Raw genomic sequence first — 27,994 nt, 5'->3', positions numbered from 1 at the left:
ATTCCAGACTGATGCTACACACTATGGAAGAAAGAAGGAGCAGGATTTTATTGAAATGTGTTAGTAGTGTTGGAAGAGCTTCAAATCCTATATTCTAAACGGATGCAAGCACCACCAAGGACATACTTCCTGAATCTAGTCGGCATATTTACCAAAGGAGAATTGTAATATGAGTCTCTTGAAGTTGACGAATGTAATTTAAGTTGGAAGCTGGGCAACTTTGGTATATTCATATTTCTGGCTCCCGTTTTTGGCTGGATGTCCACAGAGTCGACCACCATTCAGCAGAGTCAGACAGGACCAAGATATTTGGTGGTTTCATGTAAATGTCTCCACACAAGCAGCAAGGGATGCCTGAGTTCTGGGATTAAGCCACTCTCCAGGCCGTCTTCACCATCTTTGTTGAACTGAACCATCCAATAGTTAAGGTCTACAACGCCACTGCGTAGGGCTAAGTCTAGTCTAGTTAGTTGATAAATGTACCAGAAGTACTTTAAAATACAAAAGTGGAGCTAAATAACCATAGACACAATCAGTTCTTTGAACAGAGATGACAATAGCGATTTTTATGTCTATCAGAAGAGCAGTATTTTAAAACTAGCTCTGTATGTTAGACTCTAAATCTTAGATGAAATGATTACCTTCCAATCAGCTGGTTTTAGTCACTGTCAACGTGTCTACACTTGGAGGCCAAGCCATCTACCTGTGCGTATTCATAACTACATTTTCATTTCTCTATGCATAGAAATGTCGAGAAATACAGATATCACTCATTTGTCAAAATAAAAATTATATACACCCAAATAGGCTCTTTACATATCTCAAATCAACTCTTTCCAGATATAATCAGTCTGTATTGCATAGTTGACCTTACCAGGCTACACTCTCATTTTTTTCTCAAAAGCCATGTTAAGATACAGCAAAATGCTAGTTTCTGCAATGACCAGAACGCTACTTTTCAACTTCGACTCAGCCTCTGCTGTAGTTAAGTCTGAAACCTTAAAGACTGCTATTCAAGTCTGTTAATGACTTAAATAGATTTCATTTTTTCCACCCACAGAATTTAGATCAGAGAATTCATTCTCTTCAAGTTTGGAGATCCGGCAGAAGAGAGAGATTCGTATTTATCAGTCCTGGGCTTTGTCTGTGCAGGCACATTTTCTTCTTTGGGGGCTGAAGCACTCGGCTACCAATGGGCACACAGGAAAATTCAGATTCGATGCTTGCCGCCCGCCACAAAGGACGGGGGCATCTCACTCAGGAGTTGTTCAAGGCCATCTGTGGATAACAAATTGTAGATAACAACCCTCCCTCCACATCACTGCTGGGCCGCCACTGGGCCAGTAACTTAACGGAGCAACAAGTGTCTACATTTTTCATGTAACAGCTTCAGTTAAAACAATCAGTTGCACAGGAGACTTGCTGCTTCTGATTACAAAAGGTAAAAGAACATGAGATCAACACTAAAGGAAATAATGTTTAAACATGTATTTGGGGGCACTCACAAAAATCCCCCCCTTTTTTAAGTTGAATGCCAAATAGTGATCAGACTAGTAAATCTGAAGGGACTTAGGAAAGAGGTCTTTGGGTGGAAAGCCACCATGCGAACCTATTGGAAAAAAAGGCAAAGTAAAAGCTAGAGCTAAAAACAGGACGTGGAAAAAAACCCAAGACAGCAGGACATGAGGTGTATCTGGGATGGACAGACAAGAGCATGAACGTGACAGCGAGCTTGGAGACTGTCTCTAAACAGTTTCCCAATCAGATCTACTGCTGAACGAGACTCTGGAATTTTAGAACACAGTAGTTCAGGTACATGATCGTTACGTTTCTCAGAAGCAGCAATAAAAAGAAACACAGAACTACATTGCCTCTGATATGTCTAATGTTTACCAAAAGGAAATGTGCCAGTGGCCATCTTAGGCAACATAAAATTTGGTCCAAATTAAGCATAATAACCAAAATGGTTTATTTGAAACCTGATTACTAAAAAAAAAAATTTCAAAATTCAGAGTATTAAAAATTTTCTAAGGTTCACGCAGAAGTAAAAAGCTAATTCTCTACAGGGGTTTACCCCAATGTCCATAGGCATTATTAGTTTCTATTTACACAGAGGTTTTAATGTGAAGTGACCTTTGGCAACCCTGAAATCTATAAATTAAGAACTTCCACGATGGAATTATATACTTGAAAGTTGTGGCCTCAAAGTACTGGCGGAACAAAAAAAAAAAAAAAAAAAGGTCACCCATCAAAACAAGTCAAGATGACAAAAATATTTCTCATTTAAGACTGTGCACTTAAAGATCCAATAACCACCGCCCTCTCCACCAAACAGGAAATAAATGGCCATGAGCTTTAGAAGGGGAAACAGCGGATCGTGGATTATTCAGAGATCTGAGGCTTTTGCATGAATATAACGGCGCAGTCCTAAAGCTAAAAAAAATCAGACAAACGCACGCATGTCAGAAGCCAGAGCAGGCTCACTCCACACCTCACATCCTGGATTTAGAGGGGGACGTGGCTGAACAGGTAAGACACAGATTCACCATTGTGGGTTCTTCGGATCGCCTCGGCCAAGATCATCGAAATGTCAATAACCTAAATGCCAAGGAAAAGACAGAAAAGGGGAGAGGAAAGTGCGACATCTTAGTCATGTTTAATCAGAAACTTCCAAACCAGAAAGCCGCGAAATGATTTCTCCAGCACATGAGATACACTATCAAACCCCCAACACCCGTTTCTTCTGAGAGGACAGACAGTTTTGGGTCTATCTTCAAATCACAAGCCTGTACGGCATCCTGGAAGTGAGATTTTCCCACGCAGATGCTTCAGAGGCTTTTCAGGGCCGTGGACAACCAGAGAGATCCTTTCCTTGGGGCGTTTGTTGTTTTGAAATTAATTTTACTCAGTCATTATGTGGGAGGTTTTTCTCTCTCTCAGCTACTGCAAACGCAGGGACTGTGCTGTTTAAAAGCACAGCTGTGATCACCTCACTCTGGGGTCAGCATGAGACCAGCCAGAGGTGGTACATAAATGGATGGGCACGGCTGTGTTCCAATAAAACTTTATTTACAAAAACAGCTGGTGGGCTGGACTGGGCCTGTGGGCCTTAAATTGGCTGACTCTCAACTACTGCTCGTCAGACATGAAAATCTAAGGCACGGCTACTGTGACCGTTCTTGAACGTGTCTTATCTCCTGGTGCCAAATGAACTGTGCTGTTCTCGGATGGATGAGAAACTGATCTTCACGCTCTAATGATGGGGATGGAGGCTTCTGGTGATGAGAGGACTAGCCACGCTTCACCAAGACAGAAAGGCAAAATGGGGATGCAAACCCCTTCAACTTATTTCAGGCCAGTTGGTCTCAAGTGATCATCAACTCCCCGGGGTCCTCCCAAGTCAGGAGGGGCAGGAGGGATAAAGCTTGGAGATCCTCGGCACAGCCCAGCTACTCCTTTGTTTTCCTCCCTCATTTTTAAAAATGGCAGCAAATTTTATAACATAAAAGTTGTCATTTTATCCATTTTTAAATATACAACTCAGTGGCATTGATTACACTCCCAAGGTCGTGTAAGCGTCACTGCTGTCCATTTCCAACACTTCTTCGTCACCCCGAACAGAAACTCTGCTCCCATTAAACATGAACTTCCCGCTCCCAGGCTCCTGGCAACCACTATCCTGCTTTCCCTTCCTATGATTTTGATTACTCTAGGGCTCCCAGATATGTGGAACCCAGTTAAAATATCATATATTTGTCCTTTTGTGATGGGGTTCTTTCACTCAGCCTACTACTTTCAAGGTTCACTCATGTTGTTGCGCGTATCAGAAGTTCCTTCCTTTTAAGGCTGAGGAATATTCCATTGTATGAGGAGACCACACTTTGGTTATCCATTCAGCTGTTGGGGAACACTGGGTCATTTCCACCTTTTGGTTACTATGAAGAGGGCCACTAGGAACATTCATGTACAAAGTTTTGTTTGAATATCCATTTTCAGATTTGGGCGTATAACCGTAGAGCTAACCTCGTGGGTCATATAGCGATTCTGTTTAACTTGAGCACGACCTGTTTCTTACCATTTGTCTATTGTGGTTTTATTCACTTACTATTTCTAACTTTGACCCCTGGCGGCCCCAGCCTTTCCCAGAGATCTAACGTGTATCATACCCTCCCTTTATGGGAAGCTGTAACCTCTGGCAACATCTGCCTTAGCGAGCAGTCACACACACAAGACGTGATGCTGTTTCTCAGGATCTGAGGCGTGTGCCTCACTGCCCAGCTCTGCCAGCAATATAACCAGTACCTGAATCTTGGAGCAGTGTCTCATTTTGTCCTCTTGCGGAATAGTGTTTGTGACAACAACTGCCTCGAAGGCAGCATTATTTATTCTGGAAATAGCTGGCCCAGAGAAGATCCCATGGGTAAGGATAGCATAAACTTTGGTGGCTCCAGCTGAGAGTAGCCTGTAAAAGAGAAGACAAAAAAATTAAGCGCACACGGATATTCTTGAGACATCTCCCTTAGTGTGAATTTAAAAACAATAGTGTATGCCATAAAGGAAGATACGAAACCAATTTCGTTCACATTTATCAGCCTACAACAGGATCTTTTAAGGTATGAGCTGGCCAAACACTTTGTACTCCTTAAATCAGTGATTCTCAACCTTGGCGTTGGGCCCGGATAATTCTCTGCTGTGTAGCACATCCCTGGCCTCTAGAGTACCACCCCTCTCCTCAGTCGTGACAACCAAAAATGTCCCCAGACATTGTCAACTGTCTCCCAGGGAACAAAACTGCCCTTGGTTGAGAGCCACTGGTTTAAACCAATGAAGCCAACATATCAACACGTTGACATCCAATCAATAGAGAAGGTTGAGCTATTTTATACTCTTTGTTCTGTCTTGGAAACCTGCTCCTGGTGCACCCCACGTCAGACAGGCCACAGGACAAGGGTTCCACAGCCACACACGGCTGGGCCCCAGAAGCTGAGGAGGCAGAAGGAAGCAAGGGCCTGAAGAGACTTTTCCTTTTGTGCTCAGTTTTAGAAGCACCTCCGCTGACCTTTTTTAACACTGGAAGTTCAACCTTGAAAATAAAAACCAAGCCATCAAGGAGCATGGCTTTTTCCTACCAATGCAAAACAAATGGGCCTAGAATTGACTTTGGTCTGAAAAACTACTGCTAAGCCATCAGTAATAATTAGGAAAAGTGAGGTCGGTTTTCAAAAGCTAACATTTTCTCCTTTCTTAGCGAGATGCCCTAACACTCCCCACTAAACCATCCCAAACCGCCCTCGTACTTGTCCGCGGCATGGCAGATGGTGCCACACGTGTCGGCCATGTCATCCACGAGGATAGCCACACGGTCCTTCACGTCGCCCACAAGAACCATCCGGTCCACTTCATTCGCCTTCTTCCTCTCCTTGTGAATCAAGGCAAACTCCACATTCAACCTGTCCGCAATTGACGTGACCCTGCGCGGAAACACAGGCGGATACGTCGAATACTGTCAATACAAAGGCACCGTGTTCTTCCCAGCTGTGTTTTAGGACTGCCGTAACCAGCCACACTTGGGATGATGCAAGAATCAGGCCTCACCTGCAAAGCCAGGCCTCGTCTGGGATACGCATTAAGCAACCCATGGGGAGACACGTGCCAGGGACGTGGCCTTGCACTTGCGGCGGCCGGTGAAGGTGGTCGGGGAGCCTTGACTACAGGCTAAAACTCCCGGCTAAGGAGCTGACACTCAGTGGGTTAGCGTTCGTGGGTACCTTTTAGAGTCAGGAGCACAACTTCAAGCAAGTGATTTAGAAACTACCGTCTGCTCAGCCTGGGGAGCAGCCGGTGGGGACAAGGTCTAGGTAGCGCATCCACGCAATCCGTAGGCACGTGACAACGGGGTTGGATGTACTCGAGGCCTCCAGAGGCTGTGAATCACAGTCCGACCCCTGCCCATCTACAGCAAATACTCAAAGCTCATCAGCTCAGAAAGGCCTGCGCTGGCAACAGAAGGACAAGGAGGTAGGCCAGGCTTGCTGGTGAGCCCAGAGCATTCTGGAATTTTCCTGCGAAGAGTAGACTTCAATGATGAAACCAGCACAACATAGCACCATTGACGTGAAGATTTTCCTAGTTTACTTTCTAAAGTAACAGCCACGCATTATGCAATTCAGCTAAAATAATGTTTATTGAGGGACCGAAACATATACGCTCATACACCCCAATTTAGTACACACTGATCAGACGATACAGCCTCTGTATGCTCTTTAAGTCCTGGTCCCAATAACTGCGTCCTCCTCAGGTGGCGACCAGGAACAGCATTCCATGGGTGCCCTGATCAAGCAGAACGCCACCAAGTCTCTGAGAGAAACTCACTTTCTGGGGCCAAGGGGGCTGCATGAAGGCGAGTGTGTATTGCAAGCTACCCTTGCCTGCTTCTGAGAACATTCCACAACAAGTATTTTCTTTCAATTGTGGCAAAAGAATTGTGGTTAAAAAAGTATGAATATATATGTATGTACATATGTATAAACAGAATTTAAAAGCTGACAAAAATTTTGCCCTGTAATCACCTTAAAACATATACCACCATTTACATGCTAATTTTATAAAAAATTAAACCATTTAAACTTCAATGAAATAAAGCTAGTTTCTCAGAATGCAGGACAGGTTCTCCCAAGAAAAGACTTTCAAACACCTTACAGATGTACATATATATGAAATTTTGTGCTTGTTTATTTGTAAGGACTAGGGTGATCTTTGTGTGGCAGGGCCCTGGTCCACAGCCCCACATGGGGAAGCACCACCATTTGGGGTTGAAGTTCAAAGCCGCTCAAGGCCAAGCTAACCTGTGATCACACCTCCGCAGGCCATCCTGCTCTAAGCCTGCGAACAAACAGACCAGCAGGGGGCACCTGTGAGGGAAAGAAGCAGAGCGACGTGGTTGTGGGGGTGGGCACGGGCCATGAGTGGGAGTCCCAGCCACTTCAGGTATCCAATGGTAATGTCAGAAGCAGAAAATAAAGGAACAGATCCCTGCAAAAAGCCCCATGAGTTGCTAGAATATTCCTATTTCTCAACAGGCTACAACTCTTCCATGTTGGTAACTGAGACTTAATACCGATTCCTAACATACAATGTTGAGACTATGCGTCACATTGAAACCTTGGGCAGAAAAAGCTAGAACAAAAAATACATAGTTTTATTTTTGTTTCTTCTGGATAAATGATTACATTCTTTCCAAAAGTAAAATGAAAGACATCAAATCTGAATTACTTAGTTTCACCAACTTCCCAAACCACCTTTACATTACGTTGACTGCCTCAACAGTGGTGTTTCCTCCTAAAGTTTATTTTCTCTGCTTCTGAGACTATCCATGAGTGACCTCTTGTGGTGATATTAAGTTTTCTGGCGATATTAAATTTTACCTGGAAAGAATCAAGGCTACAAGCTTTTTCTTAAGGCAACAAGTTCAAATTTGTCAGCTACATACCTGTTTTCCTTGGTGAAATAGGACTTTTTACATCAAGCGAAGAAGCCACAGATAACATCAGCTGCATGTATCATGTGTTACCTGCGAGGCTGTTCAGTCCGTTGGGGAACAGCTTACTCCAGAATATGAGGATGACAGAAATCGACAGCAAAAAGTTGGTGGAACAGGAAAGCTGACAAAAAATCTGAAATGCACACCGCTAAAAAGCTTGCCTTTCCTGGTAGTCTGAGTGCAGCTGCTCTGAAGGGGATGTGAATAGAACAGCTTGTGGCTGCTGGCCATTTCCTCTGGCTAGTTGATTCTGCATTTTTTAAAGCAGGAGTTGGCAAGTGGATGGGGGTGCCGGGTATATAACAGAAGATGGTATTTTGAATCAGTGGGGGAAATGGGTTATTTCATAGTTTTGGAACCATTTGATAGCTGAGGGTAGGGGGAGAGTTGGATTCTTACTTCATTCTTTATTCCAAAACAAATTGCAGATGGAAGAAAAACTGGAACATTAAAAAGGAAAAAGGAAACCCTTAAAACATACGAAATCATGGAAGAACAAGACTGTTAAGTAAGGGTGAATCCTTCATAAACCCAGAAGCCATAATGTGAAAAAGAGCTATGTATCACTACATAAGAATGTTTTAAAAGTCCCACAGAAAACAAAAATACAAAAAGGAAAGAACTAAAAAACTAAAAAATTATCTGCAACACACACGAGAGGCAGAGATGAACTTCCTGACTGTGCAGAACTCTGAACATAGCAGAGGAAGAGGCCTCCAGCTGACAGAACAGGCAGAAGGTACGAACAAAAAAATACATGTGCTGGAAGAGGGCTCGACCTTATGCACAGCAACCGGAACTAACAGGAAGAGACCCCATGTACCACTTAGCTGATCAGAAAGCGAAAGAAGCCTGATAAATCAGCAGTGTGAGCAAGGCCGTGCACAGTCACTGGCATCCACACTTGGGAATGTCAACTGGCCCGAGTGTTTTTCAATTGAAGTGTAGCTGATTCACAATGTTGTGTTAGTTTCTGGTGTACAGCAAAGTGATTCAGTTATATATATATATATATATATTCTTTTTCAGATTCTTTTCCATTATAGGTTATTAAAAGACACTGAATATAGTCCCCTGTGCTGTACAGTAGGACCTTGTTGTTGATCTCTTTTATATATAGTAGTGTGTATCTGTTAAACCCAATGGTCTACCTTCTTTGAGAGACCAAATCGTGCCCCTGTCTACCAAATCGAAACGGCTCATGCCCTTTGACTCACAAGCAGCAGTTCCAGGAACGTGTCCTACTTGCACATGGACACAGAACGTGAGAGTGGGTGCAGTGCTGCAGGCATGTATTTAAGAGCGCCAACCACAGCACCGACTAAAGAGGAACAGGAAACTGGTTAAAGGAACTGTGACATCCGCACACAAGGGACTATTACCCAGCTGTGAAAAACAAGAAAGCAGATCTACTGCACAGCTGTGGAATTGTTGCCAAGACGGAACACATTTTTTAAAAACTCAGTGAAGAAGTGTGTGTAGCATAGTCTCATCCGTGTGAAATTAAAAGGGAGATATGTGTGAGTAACAAAATTCTGACTGTGGAGAGAAGAGAGGCCTCTCAAGAAGGAAATAGGGAACATCACTCTGCCTGAAGTTTTGCTGAGAACATGTGTATCTTTTTAGACTATATATAAAATGCAGAGTTGGGATAGGAAAAGAAAAAGCCACACAAGTTTGCAGAACCTATCATTCTTTTGGCTTGTTAGCTATCAAAGTAAGTTTTTCTGGTTAGAAAAAGAAATAGGCTTGACACTCAAGTCATGTGCTGAATGATCCATCCACATGAAGCGCCCGGAGAGGCAGCTCCGTAGACAGAACAGAGATTAGTGGGGGCCAGGGGCTGGAGGGAGGGGGAGTAGGGAGTGACTGCTAGGGGGTACAAGTTTCCTTCTGGGGTGATGAAAATGTTCTAGAATTAGTGGTGAGAGATACCTCACTCTAAATACACAAAAACCACTGACCTGTGCCCTTTAAATGGATGAACCGGAGGGATGTGAATTCCACCTCAATAAAGCTGTTCTTAAAAATAAGTTACATCTTATGCTCATGCTCCTCTCAGCCCACATTTTCACCTCTAAGCTCCGAGCAGGCCAGTGGATTCGCCACGTTTGAATGCAGACCCCACCGTGCGACTTCAGTAAGCTTCCAAGTAAACTGCAAGCGCTTCTGGTGGAAATTCCTCCACATCCCCCTGCTGTGTGAAGCAGACAACACTCGGGGTGCCTGCACTGAGAGGTGTGCTTTTGAGTTCAACTCTAGGTCCCTAGCTTGGTCGCAGATGGATGACAGATGGGCGTCTGCACTGTGAAGATATCCCCAAGCTTAACGGTCACCACTCTCCCGTGACAGGTTTATTGCCGCACACCTAGGAGCTTCCTTGCTTCCTCACTGGACTGGTGGACAGAACTCTCTTTTCCCCTCTCCCTTCCTGACGGAGGCCCCTGCCTGGGCATTAAAACTCCATCCCACTCTTTTTCCCTCCCCAGAGAGCAGCTGTGCGGTCCTACAAGGTCACTCTGAGTCACCGAGGCTCAGCGTGCAGTAAAGCACGTTGCATCAAATCGGCATTCCATCTCCTCCCCGTTTTCAACCCTCTGATTGCTCCTGAATTCCCTGGGTCTCTGCAAAGCCTGGAGAAGGGCTGCTCAGTACTGTCCTCATGCGAGTCCATGTGCCTGCACGCGGATGCTTTTCATGCCATGTCAGTTTCTGTCCAACATCCTCATCTCATAGTCTAGTGATTGTTCCGTGAGCGCACGGCGTTGGCTGCCGTGTTATCTGCAGGCGCTGGCTCCCGGTGGGCTGCGCCCCCTCGGCTGTCTAACCTGGACTGTCAGGCAGGAGGAGGGGAGTGCTTACTGAACAGCTGGGCTTGCAGGATTCTCCCTCTGCGGTGGCTTTGCAGCCTGAGGCCAATTTTTACGTGAATTTTCCCAGCATCGGGACCCGCGCACCAGGGGGAGAGCGCATATCGCACCGCACATCTGCCCGTGGCACAGACCCTTGCTCTGAGCTCTCACGGGTGGCTCCCTTCCCCTCGCGCTCAAAGGCCCAGGGAAAGATGGGCTTTCCTCCTGGGCTGCAGGGGAGGGGTCTCCCTGTCATCTCCCTTCTCTCCAGAGGCCCCTGTGTGGGCATTAGCACCCAAGTCACCAGCCTCTTCCTGGACCTGACGCCCATCCCCCAGGCTGCCTCCAGCATGGCTGTGGCCTTCTTTATTTTTTGGCCACAGATATTTTTCTCCTTTCTTTCTTGCTGTTCTGAGGACACAGATTTTAAAATTCTGTTCTATTTTGACTTCCATTTCTAAGGGTTTGTTTGTAGCAAGAAGGACTAGCTTTGTCGATCGTGTTGTTAATTAAGAACCTTATTTCTCAAATGTGCTCATTGTTTTATAATCAGAAATAAAAACTTAAAAAAAAGAAGAAAAACAAGTAAAGAAAGGAGGGCATAGCTCAAGTGGTAGAGCGCATGCTTAGCACACATAAGGTCCTGGGTTCAATCCCTAGTACTCCTCTAAAAAAATAAATAAGTAAACCTAATTACCCCAAAATTAAAAAAAATTTAAAAAAAAAAAAACCTAAGTAAAATATATCCTTTGCTGAAAACACATATGTGGATGTATTTTCTCTCCTGAGCGATGACATGTTAACAAAGACGACGGCTCTCTGCTGTGGGGGTGAAGCCTGCTGGCTACTTACTTGCTCATTTGCAAAATCAACTGTTAAGTAAGTTAAGACGTGGTTCCTTATCTAACACAGACGAAAAGGAAAAAGCAGTCGGCGGACACAGACATCCGCAGCGTGCCGGCGGCGCGGTACCTCTTGGCTCCCCCTGCATCCGGGGAAACAATGATGCAGTTCCTCCACTCGGCGATGTTCTCCCGAATCCACTGCAGGACGGCCGGCTCTGCGTACAAGTTGTCCACGGGAATATCAAAGAACCCCTGAGGGGAGAAGTGAGTGTCACGTTATCGCCAAGTTTTTAAAAAGATCATCCCTTTCATGAAATAAAATTTAATTCTGTATTCAAAAGAAGCTCTTTTAACTGACTCCCTTTTCTTAATTCTAACAGAATTCAATCAAAAGATACATATGTTCCGGGAGTAAGTTTCAGTCCAGTCCAGTATCTTTGCGGACATGGTCTGTTATCTTACGATTGCCTACATCCTGGGGAACAGGAGGATGGCTTTGTAGGGCAGCAGGGGAGGAGAGGTTTGCTGTTTCTAAAGCACCTTATCAGAAGTCAAATACTTCACCATTCATTCTATCACAGAGTAGGCCCAGGATAATTTGGCCTGTTTTTACAAATGAAGGAACTTAAGTTATGAAGAGTTTAAAGAACCTACATTACGACTCTCCCATTCTAACTGTTTTCCAGAAATTGAGATGGAATTCTAGTTTCGTATCAGGAAGCCATTCCCACTCCTCCAGAAGTGACTGCAGGCAGGATGGTGGTTGGATTCAGATCTCAACATTAAATTATATTTCTGAGTTAAGAGGAAAATCTGAGAGAGTCACTATACACAAACTTAAAGGAATGTTACCTCCTTTGAAAATTACTTGACTTAACAGAGAGTTAGGATTTTACCACTTCCATTAAGCCCCCACCACAACCAAGGACAACAAAGAAAATGCCAGAACCTGGATCTGAGAGGCATGCAGGTCCATGGTGATGATGTGATCCGCCCCCGCGACCGAGAGCATATTGGCCACAAGTTTTGCAGAAATCGGAGCACGACTCTAGAATAGAAAGGCATGGATTTTCTAACAGGAAGAGAGATGGGAAGAGATGGAGACATTCAAATTCCTCCCACTAAGATTTACATGGGAAAGATGAATCACAGCTGCTGTATTACACGTGAAGAAAATCAACATTAATACCTAACAATTATTAAACACTTTGATAATTTAAAGAATTTAATTATTAATATAGCTACATGTTATAATAGCAAAAGATCTTCATCCCATTTTATTCACCAAATATTTACTATTTACATCAATTCCTTTGAGATAACACGCTTGACATCAAAGAAGCAAGTAATTAAGCATACCTACCTGTAATATCACAATTTAGATCATTCAAATTGTGACAAGTGTGTAGCATAATAGGGACCGAGAGAGAAAGTGAGCGTGAGAGAGACACACAGACCAGCATGAGGGACGTCGCTTTGAAAGATGCTGGTTGGGAGAGGCCCCTCTGCGGAAGCTGCTTTCAAGGCCCTTGACAGCAGAGGCGGGGAGACTAACGTTCCAGAAAGAGCGGCACATGTGACATCACGGAGGCCGAGCGTCACATCCTGGGACTGAACAAAGCCTAGCGCAGCTGCAGGCAGTGGTCCAGGAGGGCGGGTGGGGGCACGCCCGAAGGGAGGAGGCGGGGGCACACCCTGCAGAGCACTGAAGGCTCAGGCCAAGGCCCGTGCTTACAGACACGCTTCCGCACTACCGCACTACCGCTGAATGCTGTTACAAATTCAACAAAAACCGGATAGAAGAAAGGACACCTTAAGGTGATGGATAATTTGCTATTTTGAGAAACAGACGCAGCCGGACAGTGTGCCCTCTCTGAAGTTACCTAACTTGTCCATTGCTTTCCCTTCCACACCGTAAATTATGGACAGTGACTGTCCACACCCAAACAATCCCAGGGACTTCGCAGACATGACCAGACGCAGGCAATGAGCTCAGCATTTTGCTGTAAATAGTATTTCAATCTACCACACACACACACACAAATGCAAGCTTAAGAGAAGGTTTCATGCAAACTTACACTATGTTGTATGTCAATTATATCTCAGTAAAGCTGAAAACAAAGATTTCATTCAAAACAGTAACAAATAAATGATCCCTGTTAAATACACACACACACACACACACACACAGAGTATGTTCATGTAAAAACACACACAGGAAGTAATTATATCACAATGGTAACAGATTATTTTTATTTTCTCTAATAACACCATTCTTTTCTTAAAAAGAAACCTATTACTTTAGAAAAATACACATATATATGCACACACACACACACACTTCCCCCCTCAACACAAAGAATGAGAGGCAACATCCCCAAGTGTTAACAGTAGATGTTCCTAGAAAGCTAGATTCTGGGGAAGGTTTCCTCAGTTTTTTGAATTGTTCAACCCTCTGAACTGACTACATATTATAACTCATGTTTTCATCGTGTAATTCCCTTGCTCTGTTCCACGCTGCTTTTGGCTTAGAAAGCCCTTGCCCCACGGTGGCTCTAGCTACTGAGAACTGGACTGCCTCCCCCTACCCCCAACATCGGCCACAAGGCAGGATCCTCCCCACATCGTGTACCGAGCCTGCGCTCTCCCTCTTTTGGAGAACGCTTGAAGCCTTGCCCTCCACAGCCACACACCCACCTTACCCTTACCCCGACCCCATCCCCACTGAGCCAGTGCGTTTCATCCTTCAACCTGGTTCCAATAACCCAACTTTAAAGCACCTCAAGAACTTCAGAGAGAAGTGATCTGTCCCTTCTAAAGGGACAGAGCATTTGGCCCCCACCATTAGGGACCACCTGATGCCACCTGCTGACAGAATGACACCAGAAGGTATTTTGTGTACGGTGTATAGTCGACAACTAGACCATGTATCCCTCAAGGGCAAAGAATTGGTTCTGGAGATTTCCCCATCACCTGCAGCACCCAGCTCTGTACTTTGCATGCGATAGTTCTTTGATAAATATTTAATAACAGAATCTCTAGAACACCAAGTTTCTGAGGCTCAGTCATTAACCTCACTGATGGTGAGAATTACTTAGTCTAACAAAATTCCAGGCCAATTAAAAGAACAAATCAATCGCTGGGAATTACTCACAATACTAAGCAATTTGGGGCTCTTCCTATAATTTGATAACCTCTAAAAAGATTCCTCCATTCTCATCTTTCCATGACATCGAGCCAAAACACAGGAGTCATTTCTAAATTCATAGTTTCTGATCTCCTCCAAACTCTGTTTTCAAATTTGGATTTTGTACTGTGTTTCACTATGTGGCTTGCAGGAAAGATGATCCCCAAGCTAACTGACTTGACAGCCAGTAAAGAGAAAAATCAGTATGGCATTTCGGCGAACCAACCAGTCCAATCATGACAGAGACTCTCCAGATAGTCCAGATCTTACTCTCAATGTGTCAGATGCTGCCCTGCTCCAAGCAGAAATGACACAAGCTTTCACAATTTCCAAGGTTATAGAAATTCATGTCAGCACAACAGCCCAATTTTTCCAGTTAAGAAGTAAAAAGAAACAATTTTATCATTGAAAATAGAACATAACCTTGAAAACTTTGCAAAAAAGCCCTAAGTCCTCTACCCCCTCAAAAGCAGTTCTTTCCAGCTGTGCCCACTTCATACTGTTACTACCAGGGGACGAAATAAGCAATTATTGAGCAGCCACCAGAGCAGGGGGCGGGGGCCGGGAACTGCGGCCCCGGGGACAAGCCAGCCCGTGGTCTGTTTTTCTACCAACCTGGGAGCTAAGAATGGTTTTTACGTTTTTAAGTGGATGGAAACCAATCAAAAAAGAGCACTATTTTGTGACACTTGGAAAGTATGTGAAATTTCCATGCCCGTAAATAAAGTTTGATTGGGACGTGGCCACGCCCCTTCATTACATATGGCTGCTCTCACCAAAATGATGGAAGTGAGTGATTCCAACAGAGACCCTGTGGTGCACAAAGCCTAAAAAATCTGACACCTGCCTCTTTCGGAGAAAAGTCTGCCCACTTGTGTATTATAAGCTAAGCACTTTCTAAATAGTAGTAAATACTGCCTTTAACTCACCGAGGAGGAAACGAAAAGACACAAAGGACAAAGAGCAAATAATGACACTAAAAGTCAAACCTGAGCCCACTTGATTCCAGAGTCGGAGCCCCAGAGCTCAGACCACCCTGCACCATGCCTTGTACAACTAACACTAGATCGTCATCACTTTTCCATGTTAGTATTACAACGTGCTGATCAAGAGGAAACCTTTCCTTCACTGTCAGGAGTTGTCCCTGGTTTCTTGCACATACAAATAAAGCCAAAAACCAAGATTTTATGGCTGTCCAAAGCTTACTTACAAAGAAGCAGGGAGATGCAACAAGCTCTGAATATGGTTAAAAGGCTCTAGCTTTTTCTGGGCTTCTCCGCCAGTAACTCTAAGTAGATCAATTGCAGGGAATTCCACAGTGTCTTAGACACCAAAGACAGTGCAGTCCTACGGGGAGGAAAGGCCATGAGAAAGTCTGGGGGGCTTCCCACGGATCCTCCTGGGGGCCGAGGAGGAGGATTTCTTTCTGATCTCATAGGACAAATGTGGCCCATGACTTCCCATCACGTTCTGACACTGCAGGGCCTTTAGCCTATCTAAGTAAAGCCAAAAAGGACAAGAAGTGTTTTCCCCCATCACTCTGGGCCTCCTCACTCACCCTTGCTGGTAAATGACTATGCTCAGAGGCTCAGGCCCTTTCTCTTAAGTGCTTACTAAACCCTTTGTTACCCTCACTTCAACTGTTTCCTGATACAAAGGCAAACCACTTGATCTAAGGAAAGAAACGAATAGTTAGAAAAATTATTAGCAGCAATTTGAAAAATACAAAGGCACACCTCAATCAACAGACAAAATTAAGGATTTCCCTTTCGACCAGTGTGGTGAAAAGAATGGAAGTGCCTCTCCTCACTATAACACGAGGCACCTTGACTACACAGACAGGTCAGAGACAATAGTGCTGGGACCATTGACAAGTCCCGGTCACCTCCAAGGTCAGTCCCAAAGCGACAGGCTATACAAAAGGTGGCCGTGAGTCAGACTCACCTGGGACAGTCAGGTAGACACTCCCGTGGCATACTTACTCATAGAATCCCCTTTCAGGCTCTCAAGTATCCTGACTTAGACGATAAATGCTATACGAATGACACTATCTCAAAGTCTGAGCTGTTCTTAAAAGACTCACTTATTCACCCATCGGTGACTTCCTTCCAGGCCCCCTGGAGTGGGCTGATCTCAACAATCTCAGGTCCCAAGCCCTGGAACCTGTGCGGCTGTTACTTCATTTGGAAAGAGGGCCTTTGCAGATGTGATTAAACTAAGGATTCTGAGGTAAGGAGATTCTCCCAGACGGCCCTCAGTGCTGGCATATGTATCCTCAAAGAGGGAGACTGCACAGAGACCAGAGAAGAAGGCCCTGTGAGGATGGAAGCAGGGGTCGGGATAATACGGCCTCAAGCCAAGGAACGTGGCAGCTGCCAGAAGCTGGGAGAGGGCAGGACGGACCCCCTGTAGAACCTCTGGACATGGCGGGGCTCTGTCGCACCCTGATTCTTGACTTCTGCCCTCCTGAACTGTGAGTGACTAATTGCTGTTGTTTGAAGCCACCCAATTTATAGTAACCTATTACAGCAGCAATCGGAAACTAATACAGCCCTCTGTGATATCTTCCTTCCTATCAGTTTTCTCCAACGGTCAGGTGCACGATTTCTCAACTCCGGATTCCCGCTGCTGCTGTCTGCGCAGTCTCTCAGCCGCTGCCACATCCTCGCTTCTGTGCTGCTGACGATGAGCATCTTAGCTCTTCCATCAGTGCTTCAGTTCAGAAAGTCGTGGAGTTGTCTGATCGAGTTAAAAACTAAAAGCGGCTACCATGTTATTTCCAAGAAACACACTTACAGCCAAGTGACTAAGAAGCAGTGAGAGGAAGGAAAGGAACTGGTGCTCAAAATGGCCCCAAACGGAAAACCCACGTAAACATCTGACAATAGGAGCACAGATCAAGAGAGGGTCAAATGAAGCGGTTCCACAGAACAGTTAAACCACGAGGGTTCCGAGAGCTCTGGTCAGTGCAGTGGAGGGGCCCGGAGTCACATCACGTCCCTGTGGGGGCAGGAGACCAGCCACACGGACAATGCCAGCTTCTCTCTACAACGAAGACTTCACTATAAATAAACAAAAGAAACAAAGCCTGAAAATACCATCTTGGAACAAGAGGTAACTGCCAGTCAGATACCTACAAACCAAAAATGCAGGCTTCTTGATATTTGAGTCAGTTGAAAAGAAACTTAGGGTTACGAACCATTGAACAGTGGGAAAGGGCCATTTCATAACAAAAGGAATAATTTACTGAAGATGTAATTTATCAAATATCTTAGGGCCAAATGCAAAAGCTACTAGAAGTAAAAGGAAAAGCTGATTACAAATTACAGAATACAGAGTTGACTAAACCTTCAGTTACACGGAAGAGAAATTATAGCAGAGCATTAGGTCCTTTTTGACACTGACAAGGGTGAAGATGCTAAATAGTCCATGGAAACACACAGATGGAGGAGGAGCTAAGACAACAGACTATACTGATGGGACCAAATAAATACATTGAAACTTAGCAGCTAAACATGCACATAAAACTTTCAAATCAAGTTGACACTGAAAGCCACTTAGAGATGACAAGTGGGAGGCCGTATGCTTCACAGGTGGGATCAAAGGTTTTGGCGACCCACAAGCTGAAGCCAAGTCACAAAGTCACACACACACACACACACACACACACAAAAACCCCTCTACCTGCCACACACATGAACATTTCACGGCATGTGGCCGTTATATGAAATTCACATTTCCGTGTCCGTAAATCATTTTACTGACATACAGCCATGCCCGTTTATTTACATATTGTCTGTCTCTGAGAAACAACTATTGTTCAGGAGTTCCCACAAAGACCATAAAGCCCTTTACAGAAAAAGTTTGCAGACCTCTTCTAATATATACAGTGGATCCTATTTCAAGTGCAGGATGGGGTTCTGGAGATCAAACTTTTAGTAAGAAAGTAACTGACCATGCTGCATTCAGCCTGGGGTCTGAAAACCTCACCTGAAGAAGTTTGGCACTAAAATTTACGGGGAATTCAAATCTATAAAAGGGATTTTTTTCCATATACAAGATCTTATGTGCTGTTGAAAAAATTGCGTTGTTTCAGAAAATGAATTATGGAAATAAATGGAGGTGAACTGGGAAAACCTCTCATCATCAGTTACCACATCACAGAACAGCAGTGTCTGGTAAGCTGGAAGGATTCACACGGAACCTACTGAACATCTACTCATAAAATACAGGACAGCTTGGAGAGGGGTGAATGGTATCCCCAAAACTCACGTCCACCCAGAACCCCAGGCTGTGACCTCATCAGGAAATCGGATCTTTGCAGATACAACTAAGGTGAAGATCAAGATGAAGTCATTCTGGATTAGGGTGGGCCAGGACCGTGCTTTTATAAAAGAAAGGCCACACAGAGACACAGGAAGGCAGCCACGTCAAGGCAGAGGCAGAGATGGGAGTGATGCCACCAGAAGCCAAGGAATGCCAGGGGCCACCAGAAACAGCAAGAGGCAAAGAGGCTCCCCCAGAGTCTTCAGAGGGAGCGTAGCCCCGCTGACACCTTGACCTCTGACGTCTGGCATCCAGAACTGCGAGAGAGTACACTTCTGTTGTCTTCAGCCTCCCAGTTTGTGGTCATTTGCTATGGGAGCCCTAGCAAAGTATTACAATCCCCTTTAGGGTTCCCTCCAACCCTGACTTTCCTCCAAGACAAAGACCCCATCTTCTTCAATTTCTTCTAGAAACTCACAGAGTCTCCTACAGTGTTAATGTTACAAAAGAACAGTTCAACAGTATTAACTTCATTCCTCTTGGGAGGTTAAAAGGAGATAATTGTATACATTAAACTCAGTATCTTGAGGTAAGTGTAGACTCCTACGCAGCTCTAAGAAACAAGGCTGAGGTCCAATGTGTTCTCGCCCCAGTTTCTTTCCTTTCTTTTTTCAAATGGAAGTACTGGGGATTGAACCCAGGACCTCATGCATGCGCACATGTGTGTATTTTGTTCTATCCACCGCCCCAAAGATATACAACAATTTCATCACAACGACTACAGTGATGGTATTTTCATCCTGCAAAAATATGCTCTATCTGTTTCTATGCCTACAGATAGTAACGCGATGGCTGGTTCAGAGACAGATGAGAAAGCTCCGTTACTCAATGAGTACAACAGAAAGGAATCCTTTTCCAGGGACTGCGGGGTAAGAGGTGAGAAAAGAAATGTAGATGTTGAACCAGAGCAGCTTCCTCCAACAGGACCCCACCCGTACCTTGTCCTTCTTGTCCTGCCGGGCGTAGGGGAAGCATGGGATCACGGCGGTCACCCTGGAGGACGACGCGATCTTGCAGGCGTTGATCATGATGAGGAGTTCCATCAGGTTGTCGTTGATCTCGCCGCAGCCACTCTGGATGATGTAGACATCCTCCCCCCTCACACTTTCACCAATCTCCACGCTAGGGAAAAGGAAGATGCCACTTGTTAATATCAAAGGAGCGCTGCGACCACCCCCAGGGTTGGTGACTGGCCAGGACCTGGCAGGCTGTAGTCCTCACGGCTATGACTCATTACCCTAGAAGGAGACAGAGCAAAATCAGCAAAGGGAAAAAGCAGACGGGCGAGGTCTGGGGAGACCTGGTGCCAGCTTCCGGGAGTCCTCCCCCCGTGGAGTCAGAGGTCTTCTTAATTCCCCCAGCAATGAGCTGTCACAACACACGTGAAGTGCTGCCCACAGGGAAGCTCCTCAGAGACTCGGTGCCTGGGGTTTTATTGGGGGCACATCACGTAGGCACCCTCTGCTTACCAAGTCCCCAAATTTCAGACTCCCAGGGACTCAGTGTTAGCCACATGGTTTATACAGTTCAGCAATGAGCCATTCCACAGGGGACGGTGGGAAACCTTGCAAAACCTAAGTTCCCAGGGGTCAGCCGAGGGCCACCTTGCAAAGTGGCCTTTTTCCTCTGTGAGGGGATCTCATCTGCTCTTTAGAAATTCACCTCGGGCCTGTGATCTTAACTCTTTTCTGCAAAATACTGTATTTTAGTTTTTTACTTCTATTAACATTACCTATACATATTGCTTAGAAAATTCAAATCATTCTGTATGGCTTGTAACAAACAGCCCAGAGGCAGCCAATTTCAACTCTTGAAGATAAACAGCTAAAAGCTGTATCAAGTCCCTCACTCACGATTGTATTGCTTCACTTTGATGTTTCATTTTCAGCATCACGTGTGAGGATGAGATTTACCTCTGCCTCCTCCGGGTACCACCATCAGCACTGCGGGCAGCCTGCCCATCTCCATCCTGCCATCCTCCCAACTTAGGTCAGGATTTCTAACCAAGTCTTAAGGCTACATTTTAACTGTGTCAATGCCATTCACACTCAAGCCACGGAGTCAGCTAAAAGCCAAGTTTGATTTCCCTTTTATGCACAGTTGGTTTTTTTTTTTTTTTTTGGTCTGTTTACCCTGGAGGAAAGTATCCTACCTTTTCATCTGGGAAGTTTTCTACGTACTGAATACAGATGGCAGTCCTGACGCCTGGGTGACAATCTAAACCCCACGATGTCAGAGGCCTTGAGGGGTCTCCCTTTCACCGTCCTCCCCGAGCTGGCTGACCCAGGTTCTCCTTCCACCCGTGTACAGCTGCCCCCGGGGAGCCCCTCCACTCCGCGACTTCCCACTTTCTGTGCCCCATCATGGGGTACTTCCTTGTTCTGCTGATTGGTATCCTCCAGTAGCTTCTTGAGAAAGAGCAGGTGGGCGCTCAAAAGTCTTTGAAAATTGCTTATTAGAAAATTTCTGTACTTTGGGTGTAGAATTATGGGTGTTCAACATGAGAACAAGCCGGCCCAACGTTGGCATACACACGTACACAATTATCCGCATTCCTCCTCCTGCCATAAGCCAATTTACCCAACGGTATTGTTCTATGAAAAGAGCCAATTATTTCTCAAGAAAATTTAAATGCCAGTGACATTTGGAATACCACAGTCTATCAACAGAAGCTTCTACTTAACTTCAAGTAGAATTAGAAGACGAAAATGACATGTTTCAAGCGGACGTGATGTGAAAATGAGTTCTGATAAGAGCGGGTCATATTCTCACGTGTGCTTTGCTACCGATGGAAAGAGAACGATGCCAGCCTCAGGATGAGAGTGAGACAGACAGCAGTCTGTGTGCTCCCGCCTATCTCGAGTGCTAAGGAGCTCAATGTAATTTTTTTGTGAGCATCACAGTGACCATGGGGTGAAGTCAATTTGGAAATCGCAGGGCCGACCATCTACAGCCCAGGAGCTGAGAATGGTGTGGTAGGCAGAACAATGACCTTCCGGAGGCGTCTCTGTCCCAATCCCCAGAACCTTATGTTAGTTTACATGGCCAAGGGGAAGCAAGGTGGTAGATGGAATTAAGGTTACTTAGACCGCTGACCTTAAAACAGAGAGATTATCCTGGATTATTGTAGCGGGCCCAGTGTCATCACAAGGGTCCCTAAAAATGGAAGAGGGAGAGAGAAGACGTTGGAGAAAGATGTGAGGACAGAAGCCGGGTGAGACGTGCTCTGTTGCTGGCTTTGAGGATGGAAGAAGGGGCGAAGAGCCAAGGAATGCGGGCAGCCTCGAAGAGCTGGACAAGACCAGGAATGGATCCCCTCCTGGAGCCTCCAGAAGGGTACGCAGGGACCCATGATGAACTTCTCCCCTAAAGAACCGTAGATGGTAGCGACAGACCAGATGTGGGCCCCCAAAGCCTAAAATAACCACTATCTGGCCCCTTACAGAAAAAGCCTACCAACTCCTGGCGTTATGACTGTTTCTCCCCCAAATTTCAGCTTCTTTGGCCTATTTTTCCTCAGGAACCTCAATCTTCATATGACTAGCAGTCCAGGGGAAAATGGAAAAATACATCCGGTCACCATGGCAACTTTCCCCCCAAGCTATTCCTGCTTCTACTCACAAAGATGGTCATGGCTGATCTTTATTCTGAGTCTTTCAAACACTGTGGCCAGAAGGCGGCATCCACGGGCTGTTCAGACAGAGGCTCTTTACTGATCCCGAAATAAGAAGGCTGATGAGTTTATCTGAGTCAACAACGAATGGGTGTGGTCATTAAAAGATGGCCACAGACTCTAACACTTTTCCCACCAACAAGCGCGGTCTGCGGGGGAGGGTACAGCTCAGTGGTAGAGCGTGTGCCCAGCATGCACAAGGTCCTGGGTTCCATCCCCAGTACCTCCATTTAAAAAGTAAATAAATAAATAAATAAATAAATAAATAAAAGAAGCGCAGTCTCTGTCCCCTCCCCCCGGATCTGGGAGGACTCCGTGCTCAGCAGCACAACGTGACCAAAGCGGTGACGCACCAGATCTGGGGCCCGGGCCTTAACAGTCTGGCCTCTCCCACTTCCCATCTTCTGGAATCCTTGGGCTTGGACCCCAGCTTCCATGCTCTACTAAGGAAGCTCCAGCAGCCCTGCGGAGAGGTACTGAGGCTCCTAACCGAGCTTCCAGGCCCAAGCTAGGGCCAGCTTACCAGCCATGTGAGTGAGCCATCTTAGAAGTGGCTCCTCCAGCCTGTTACCCGTCCCAGATGCCACCACTGGGGCCTGCCCAAATTGCAGGTCTGAGAGTCAAATCAACAATTATTGGGACGATTTATTACACAACAGAGAACCAGAACTTGGGGTCATACAGTACAGCTAAGGACCCCGTGGGCAGGTTAACAGACCAGCGTGAAGTGTTACCACAGACTTTCAGACACCATCATCAATGCTGTCCCATCGTGGGATTTCAGTGGTCTGTTGTAAAGCTGGGCCCAACAGCTCCCTGCAGAGCTGAAATGATTTCGAGATGAGAAGGTAAAATCGCAAAGCTCTGTGTCCGATTAGGTAGTGTTTTTAAAATGGGGAATGGGAGGAGTGACGACCAGCAGACAGCAAACCAGATTTCTGGTCCTGGCTCAGGGAGATTTAGCAAGGGGCCCCTGACCTGAAATGAATCAATTCTCTCCTCCTTTTGCCCTTCTGTTTCTCATCTCCAGCACCACATGGTAAAAAACTGGATCAGTAGCACAGTACCTGGTACAGGGGGGACTGTTTGTAAAAATCAGTCTCTGGACCTAGACAGCTCATGGGAAAGAGAAAAGTCAGCCAGTTAACCTTTTACAGTCTAGATATTAAAAACACAAACTGTAACTATATAAGCTATATATATATATATATATTGCTTTTATATTCTATATGCAATATATACTAAGTACATATACAATGAATAAACATTGAATATATGTATTCAATACATATATTGCATGAGACAATGTAACTTCACACTGAGTAGTTTTTGAAACCTCATGATTTCTAATTATCAAGTGGTACTTATAAAAATACTCAGAACCAAATAAAAATTTCTCATTGACTTATACAACACCAACTCCTGAACAAAAACTGTGACCTCATTTATTTTTTTTTTCACTTTTGTTGCAGGGGCAATTAGGTTTATTTATTTTTTTATTTAATGGAGGCCCCAGGGATTGAACCCAGGACTTCATGCATGTTAGGAAGACGCTCTGCCACTGAGCTATACCCTCCTCCTCTGAGCCCATTCCTCTTAAAGCTACTGAAACTCAGGACTGGCAAAATGCTGCAGCATTCAAACCAGATCACTCTCCTTCTCCAGGGCCCTAGACATCCTTCGAGGCTTCTGTATTCAACTCTGCAAAGTACAATTCTTCAGCTGAAAGACACTTGCATTAATACCCCCTGATACTCATTCACAAGTGTTTCTTCACTTATACTATCATCAGGGCCATGCAATGGTGATTTCCCACCTGGAAGAAGGGTTTCACATAACAGCAAAACCATCTTCTCTGATATGTAATAATACACCTCCCTCAGTATCCAAGCAATCCTTACCTAACCCATGATCATCAAGATTTTCTCCCAGGAATGTCCAGCTTTAGGTTTTACGGTTAGGCCTATGATCCATTTCAAGTTAATTTCTGAAATGGTGGAAAGTATGGCTGGAGTTTTGTTTTGTTTTGTTTTTTTGCAGCTGTCAACAATTGATGCAGCACCACTTGCTGAAAACGTTGGCCGAACTGGATCTCTGCCAAAGATATCAAAATGATCAGTAACTGAGGACAGCGGTAGACATATAAGTTAGAGGAGAATGAGATCAACTTGAAATTAGTCAAAGAGCTCCGTGGACTCAGGCAAGTGGGAAAAAAAGGAGCCACTGGCCCAGCTCCTGAGGGGGCCACCAGCCGGACCTCAGTGAACAGAGGTGACCACTTCTTGTGGACCTCAGACACGGGTAACAGTTACACTCAAGCCACTGCCTTGCTGCTGGAACCCAGCAGAGTCCCATGACAACGAAGAAGCTGAAATAACAAAGTCCATCATCTCTGAAGCAGACAAGTTAAAGTTGGCACAAGGGATCCCAGCATGTGTGCCCTGGAGTTCGCAGGCTCTTTAAACCCTTTGCACAACCACACCCTCGGGATACCTCAGAAGACTGCACCCTGGCAGCTCAGGACTGTCACCTGGGAGCTTTTAAAACGCCGATTCCCAGACCTGGGATCAGAACCTCTGGGGCAGGGCGGGGAAGCGGCATTTCTCAAGGGCCCCAGGCGAACCCAGCCCGCAGCCGGGGCTGGGGACAGGGGCGGGACGTTCCCCAGCGCGCCCGGGGTTTGGGATGAGCCCGGCAGGAACGCGGACCGCGGGCCGAGCACGCCCAGGGGCGTCCCTCCCCGCGTGCCCTGCACCGATGAAGTTGCCGCCGGCTGCGCCCACCTCTCCCTGAAGCCCTGCGACCGCCCCGAGGTCGCTCTTCCGGGCTGGGGCCGCCCTCCTCGGCTTCTCCCGGACGCCGCGGCGTGGCCGTCCCGCCCCGGAAGGGGGAACGGGCAGCCGTGGAGGTGGTCCCGGGCAGGCGCCGGCCCCGGCCCGGCCCCGCAGCCGCGCGCCCAGCGGCCTCCCCGGCCCGGCCCCCACCTGGTCTCCTGGTTGCTGAACTTCTTGGTCACCACCTTTCCCAGCTCCAGGCCCAGCCGGTCGGCCACGCGCTGGGACAGGTCCTGGTGAGAGCTGCCGCTGAAGAGCACAATGTTGGGCATGGTGAGGCGCGGGGCTCGGAGCGGCGCGAGGCGGCGGAGGCGGCGGTAGCGCAGGAACCGGCGGCGAGAGCGGGAAAGCGCGTCTGGTGGCCACAGAGCGGAGCGGAGCTAAGAGGAGCTAGCAGGGGCGGAGCCGGAGGGGCGGGGCGGGGGGAGGAGAAGCCGGAGGCGCCGGCCTGAAGGAGGAGGAGCTGGAGCGGGCGGAGGAGCGGCAAAGCGCAGCCGCGGGTCCCAGAGGAGGAGCTGGAGGGGGCGGAGCTGAAGGAGGAGGTGCCGCGCGGTGGGAAGTGTGGGAAAGCGCAGCCGCGGGGCCGGGAGGAGGAGCTGGAGGGGGCGGAGCTGAAGGAGGAGGTGCCGCGCGGTGGGAAGTGTGGGAAAGCGCAGCCGCGGGGCCGGGAGGAGGAGCTGGAGGGGGCGGAGCTGAAGGAGGAGGTGCCGCGCGGTGGGAAGAGTGGGAAAGCGCAGCCGCGGGCCCGGGAGGAGGAGCTGGAGGGGGCGGAGGAGCGGCAAAGCGCTTGCGCGGGTCCCGGGGGAGGAGCTGGAGGGGACGGAGCTGAGGGAGGAGGAGTGGGGAAGTGCAGCGGCGCGTCCGGGAGAAAGAGGTGGAGGAGGAGGAACAGATGGGGTAGCGGGGCGAGGTTGGAGGCGGGAGGAGAAGGGGTGTTGGAGAGGATTGGGGCGGGGGAAGCCGGAGGAGCGAGAGAGGGAGGGGGAGCCGGATTGGAGGGAGAGCCGGGGGACCTGCGAGGCAGGGGCTCCTACCCACCGAAGGCGGTACGACGAGGAAACCCTGGGTGGCCTGGCTTCGTGGAAGAGCCCCAGGCCCTAATCTTGACCTTTCTGTCCTGCTTCGCGGGGGAGAGCCAACGAACCAGAATAACTGGGCACAGACGGAGGGTGCGGGAAGGGGCGATGGAGGTGCCTCGAAACCAGGAGCGACCCCCAACCTGGAATACCCCCAAACCCATTGCAGAGCACTGGTGCTGGACTACAAGGGTCTGCTAACTGGCCCGCAGGCCAGACCCACATGCTGCCTTGTTTGTACCAGAAAGCTAAGCATTGTTTCACACTTCAACGTTTGAGCATCTATGTGATAATAGCTACTATACCTTTGAACCCCAATTAAGAGAAATATTATCCCTTTCAAAAAGGAACTCCTTTCCTCTTGTTAGTGTGTGTGCCGCAAAAAAAACTACTTAATTATTATTATAGTTTGTATTTTATCAATAAAAACATTGTGAATTTTTTCTCTCTTGTTATATAAATAACCTACATAATATCCTCTCCATTTTGCCTCTTGGCCCACAAAACCTAAATTATTTACCATCCAGTCTTTGGTCAAAGAACAGAATTGCCCAGGGTCCTTGAAAAAGCTGCAATACCAGTGTCTGTCTGAGCCCTGACCACAGGTGGAGGGGGCAAGGTTGCTGTGGACGGCAAGTTGGATTGAACCAAGGCCCCTCCAGATTCCTCAGTTTTAGGTAGATGTGGTGGTCCTCGAGCCAGCGTTCCAACCTCCTGCCTGTTGCTTTCTCGAAGCCCTGAGCCCAGCCTTAGCCCTCCACATCCCTCCCTGGAGGGCCTGCCATCCCCTCCCTCCCTCCAGAGGAGAGCAGAAAGATTTTTCTCAGGAAGGAAATACAGTCCAGAGCCAACCGCTGGGCACAAAGCAAAAGCAGAAGGGAATGTGTTACGTGGGGGTGGGGAGGGGCCTCGTATTGGTGATGCTGTTTAACAGTTTCTAACGTTTAACGTTCACAGTTTAACGTTCCTCAGTGAAAACAGATTAAACAGGTTAGATAAATGGCTGGGTTTTGCCTAAAATTGCTCAAAACTGGCTCTCCATCAACTAGAGAAGGCCGCTTGCACAGGGTGGGCAGGGTGTAGCCTGTTGCAATTTGACTTCATACTGTTGCGGTTTGGGGGATTGTAGGATTATTCATATCATTGGAGTTTTTCATCTGGGTCCGTGTACTTTACAAGTTAGACTGCCTAGCACATCAAGTATTTCTTTTAAACTCCTGCATCTTCCAGCTCACCAAAACGCTGTCCAAAGCATTAATACTGGCAGCACTATTGCCCCTGTTTCATTCCACCTGGAGGTGCGTATGTGCTCTATTATTTTTTTTCAAAAAACCTACTTGCAGTGATTTATTATCTATGTATTTTATGGATAATTACCATAGTGATGAGATTTATACTCATACTCAACCGTATGTCTAAAATTTTTATCGAATGAGTCTGCCAATGTAATTATTTTAAACTCTCCTAATAAAATTTACTGCCAACAATATTATTATAATTTTTATATCCTTAAAATGTCTCTCATAGGCAAAATGGACACACATTGTTCTCAGAGGGAAAGGGACTTCCTGTCAGCATGGTGGGGCTGCGGTTCTTTGATAACAAAACCGATGGGCTCTATAAAACACTGGAAGTCAAAGCCCTCACCCTGCAAATCTGTT

General features: G+C 46.5%; 2 protein-coding genes across 4 annotated transcripts in view; both read right to left on the bottom strand.

The window, feature by feature from the left end:
• The window catches only part of TLR7 (toll like receptor 7), a 36,028-nt gene extending 33,543 nt beyond the window's left edge, over positions 1–2,485 (bottom strand). Inside the window, exon 1 of the mRNA XM_032475562.1 lies at positions 2,458–2,485. Coding sequence (XP_032331453.1) covers positions 2,458–2,461 — 4 coding nt within the window. The 5' untranslated portion in view covers positions 2,462–2,485. The remainder of the gene's footprint in view (positions 1–2,457) is intronic.
• PRPS2 (phosphoribosyl pyrophosphate synthetase 2) lies at positions 23–25,669 on the bottom strand. 3 transcript variants are annotated; one of them, XM_032475570.1, is made up of 8 exons: positions 25,408–25,669; positions 19,689–19,872; positions 12,187–12,285; positions 11,365–11,489; positions 5,298–5,471; positions 4,303–4,462; positions 2,492–2,598; positions 23–1,278 (listed from the first exon to the last, which is right to left on the bottom strand). In XM_032475570.1, exons 1-7 carry the CDS (start codon positions 25,527–25,529, stop codon positions 2,506–2,508), a joined length of 957 nt encoding a protein of 318 aa, XP_032331461.1. In that variant the 5' UTR covers positions 25,530–25,669; the 3' UTR covers positions 23–1,278; positions 2,492–2,505. The 3 variants fall into 3 exon arrangements, with proteins under 3 accessions (XP_032331461.1, XP_032331460.1, XP_032331459.1); XM_032475569.1 differs by having other exon boundaries at positions 2,458–2,598; positions 25,408–25,668; XM_032475568.1 differs by having other exon boundaries at positions 23–2,598; positions 25,408–25,668.
• Positions 25,670–27,994: the final 2,325 nt, after the last annotated feature.

Source organism: Camelus ferus, chromosome X (genome assembly GCF_009834535.1).
Source record: "Camelus ferus isolate YT-003-E chromosome X, BCGSAC_Cfer_1.0, whole genome shotgun sequence".
Lineage (NCBI taxonomy): Eukaryota > Metazoa > Chordata > Mammalia > Artiodactyla > Camelidae > Camelus > Camelus ferus.
This window is presented reverse-complemented; position numbering and strand designations above follow the sequence as displayed.

Bases quoted from the DNA above. Each gene is read 5' to 3' on its own strand.
- PRPS2 (XM_032475570.1), bottom strand. From the start codon at position 25,529: ATGCCCAACATTGTGCTCTTCAGCGGCAGCTCTCACCAGGACCTGTCC. The intron at 19,873-25,407 runs GTGGGGGCCGGG...CCTTTTCCCTAG, and splicing joins TTCAGCAACCAGGAGACCAG to CGTGGAGATTGGTGAAAGTG. The intron at 2,599-4,302 runs GTACTGGTTATA...CTTGGCATTTAG, and splicing joins GACACTGCTCCAAGATTCAG to GTTATTGACATTTCGATGAT.